General features: G+C 48.9%; 1 protein-coding gene across 1 annotated transcript in view; it reads left to right on the top strand.

Moving 5' to 3' along the window:
* Drc1 (dynein regulatory complex subunit 1) overlaps positions 1-3,290 on the top strand; it is a 39,725-nt gene that overhangs the window by 28,700 nt on the left and 7,735 nt on the right. Inside the window, 2 exon segments of the mRNA XM_028782916.1 lie at positions 372-506; positions 995-1,253. Coding sequence (XP_028638749.1) covers positions 372-506; positions 995-1,253 — 394 coding nt within the window.

Raw genomic sequence — 3,290 nt, 5'->3', positions numbered from 1 at the left:
TGGGCGAGTGGGCGAGTGGGCGGGCAGGGGGCGAGTGGGGCGGGCGAGTGGGTGGGTGGGCGGTGAGTGGGAGGGTGGATGGTGAGTGGGCGGGTAGATGGTGAGTGGGTGGGCAGTGAGTGGGAGGGCGGGTGGTGAGTGGGCAGGCAGGCGGTGAGTGGGCGGGTAGATGGTGAGTGGGTGGGCGGTGAGTGGGTGGATAGAGCGTCTTGCTTTCCCGACCTTTTGTGGTGGCCCCCAGGCAAGGGTAAATGCTTTTTTTCTTCTGAAGGGGGAGAAAAAGGTCAGGCGGTCAGGGGGGACAAGGGAGAGGGGACCACCTTCGTCCAGGGTGCTTAGTTGCCCCACTTTGCTTTCCTCCTCTCAATCAGCCTGCACGATGTCCTCAACAACCTGAGAACAAAATACACCAAGCAGATAAGGCAGTTTCAGGAGGACAACCAGTCCATGACCTCAGACTACAAACGGCTCGTGACGCAGTTCAAGGACCTACAGAAAGCCTTGAGGTGTCCTGGGGATCAAGTCCTTAGGATCTGTCTTGGAATGTGGGGGATGGTTGGGAGTGCCACTTGGCAAGAGGCTCGATGGCAGTGATTTCATTAGACTCGACCTCAGCAGCTCTTTTGGAACCAGCCCAGGGGGCTGGGGTATCACTCGACCATCTTTATTCCTTGTTGGGACAGCTGCATTTTATCCCAGGTAGGGTGTTGGGGATTTGAGATTCTTCCTCATGTTCTCATCTTATGGACAACTGGGGACACTGGGGCTAAGACACCACTGCTTCAGTCTCCAGCATGTGACAAAGTGACACTCATAAGAGATGACATCAAAACTAAAGTCATAGGAAGGTCACTTTGCCAGAGAGCTAGCCAGAACAGGGTGGGAAAGGTGGTAGAAAACAATCCAGCAGGACACCTACAGCTCACCGGATGTGGTCTGAGAAGGCGGGGAATTGTTGAGGTCAGTGGCTGCACTCAGTGCCTTTCCTTCACAGACACTTCATCATCATTGATGAGGAGAAGTTTCGGGAGATTTGGCTGATGAATGAAGCTGAGGCAAAGGTACTGGCACAAAGAGCCTTTGATGTGGACAAGATCATCCATTCCCAGCACCTGGGCTTGCCCTGGAAGATGCCTAACCTCTGGTTCCTGAACAATGTGGGGCCGATTTCCCTGCAGCAGCAGAAGTCAGTCACACAAATACTGGAAGAACTGCTGCTGCAGACAGGTGACTAGACACGGCGTCATTGAGATGTAGCGTGGAGGGGCCTCTGAGAGCGTAAGTCAATGCACCCGTGCTAAATGGGAACAGGAGGAGAGGTGCTCAGTACTGAGCTAGCGAGAGGGTTCAGCCAGTAAAGGAGCTTGCTGCCAAGCTTGACTATCTTGAGTTCAAACCTGAGAACCTTCATGATAGAAGGAGAGAACTGACTCCTGCAAGATGACCTCTGATCTCCACACTTGTGTGCCCCACACACCATAAAAAAAAACCCATACTCTTTCCCCCCAGTTTTTTTGTTTGTGGTACCCAGCACCTCACACACGTTAGGCATGGTACAGCCCTCACTTGATTTCCAGTCCATTGACCATGATCTTACTGTAGTAAAAACTGGTTTCCTTTTCACACGGGGCTGGGTTGACTCTGCCTGAGCTCACTCAGACAACCCTCTCTGATCGTCCCTGGACTGTTTGCAGTTGTGTGTTTACTTTGGGGACTACATGTGTTGCTGAATGAATAGACTTGTTCATTTGCCTTTTCATTTTCTTTGTTGGAAAATTGTTGGGACAGATCACCCCAAGTAGGTTTGTTGGGTTAAAGACCTTTGCCAACGCCAAGCAGTGGTGGCGCATGCCTTTAATCTCAGCAGGCAGATTTCTGAGTTCAAGGCCAGCCTGGTCTACAGAGTGAGTTCTAGGACAGCCAGGACTATACAGAGAAACCCTGTCTCAAAAAACAAACAAACAAACAAACAAACAACCCCAAAAAACAAAAACAAAAAAAACCCCAAAAAACAAAAACAAAAAAAAAGAAAGAAAGAAAAGAAAAAGAAAAAAAGTCTCAGAGTCTCTCAAGCTGGCCTCTCAAACTCCAAGCCAAGGCTGGCCTTGAACTCCTGATGCTCCAAGTTCTAGGATTACAGGCTTATGACAGCTCATAGATATCACCATATTCTTTGAATAACTGTCCCCACATGGTCGGCTTTCTTCAGCACTCACACATGGGTGGCCATAGAGAGGCAGCAAGAGGCCCATTTGTTCAATCTTGGGTCATGCATGACTTTTAAAGGATTTATTTGTATATGTCTGTCTGTCTGTCTGTCTCTCTCTCTCTGTATGTCTCTCTCTCTCTGCATGTGTGTGTGTCTGTCTCTCTGTGTGTGTGTGCATGCACGCGCCAACGCCACAGCACATATATGGATCAGAGGACAACTCGCAGGAATTGGTTCTTGCCATCCACCATGTGGGGCTCAGGGATCTAGGTTAGGTTGTCAGGCTTGGTGGCAAGCATCTTTAGTTACTGAGACATCTTACCAGCCATTACAGGATGATTTGGACTCCCATTTTCTGATTAAGAATTAATAGGGCAAAACATTTTTAATTTTAGTTTCTCTTTTTTTGGTATGCTTTTTCTTTTTGTATTCTTTTCCTTTCTTTAATTACAAAACATTATGTGTGAGTATATGCTACATGTGTGAGCCTGAGGAGGCCAGAGGGTGGTGTTGGGTCTCCTAGAGCTGGAGATACAGGCGGTTGTGGGCTGACAGATGTGAGTGCTGGGAACTGAACTCAAGTCCTCTGCAAGAGCAGTAAGTGCTCTTAACTTTGGAGCCATCTCTCCATCCCTTTTCTTTTGATTTTAAAAGAAGTTGTGGTTCAGTTGCTGTCAGTGTGCCTCTCAGAGGCAGCCATTTTGTCCTTTTATTTGGCTGCTTCTAAACCCTGTGGGTTTCAAAATCTTGTAACCTGCCTCCAGAACTGTCTCCAAAATGTGAATAAATACATTCCCCTCTCACTTCATGGCTCATGGTAGGATGCTAAGCATGAAGCCTCCAGGTAGATGGAGTTTGGGGAATCCGTCATTCTGGCTGACAAGGACTCTCCCATCAGTCTTTGATCCATCCCCAAGTCTGGTCCCCACACAGCAAGCTTTGTTCATCACTCAGACATGGGTGGCCACAGGGAGGCAGCAAGAAGCCAGTTTGCCCAGGGAAAGCCAATGACTGCTTCTCAGAGTTCACAAGGACAGGAAGTCATCCTGTTAATGCCTGCCTTTCTTCCTTCCTTCCTTCC

The sequence above is a fragment of the Grammomys surdaster genome, unplaced genomic scaffold, assembly GCF_004785775.1.
Source record: "Grammomys surdaster isolate TR1022 unplaced genomic scaffold, NIH_TR_1.0 946, whole genome shotgun sequence".
Lineage (NCBI taxonomy): Eukaryota > Metazoa > Chordata > Mammalia > Rodentia > Muridae > Grammomys > Grammomys surdaster.
The sequence above is the reverse complement of the archived record's forward strand: the minus strand, read 5'-3'. Positions and strand labels throughout refer to the sequence as shown.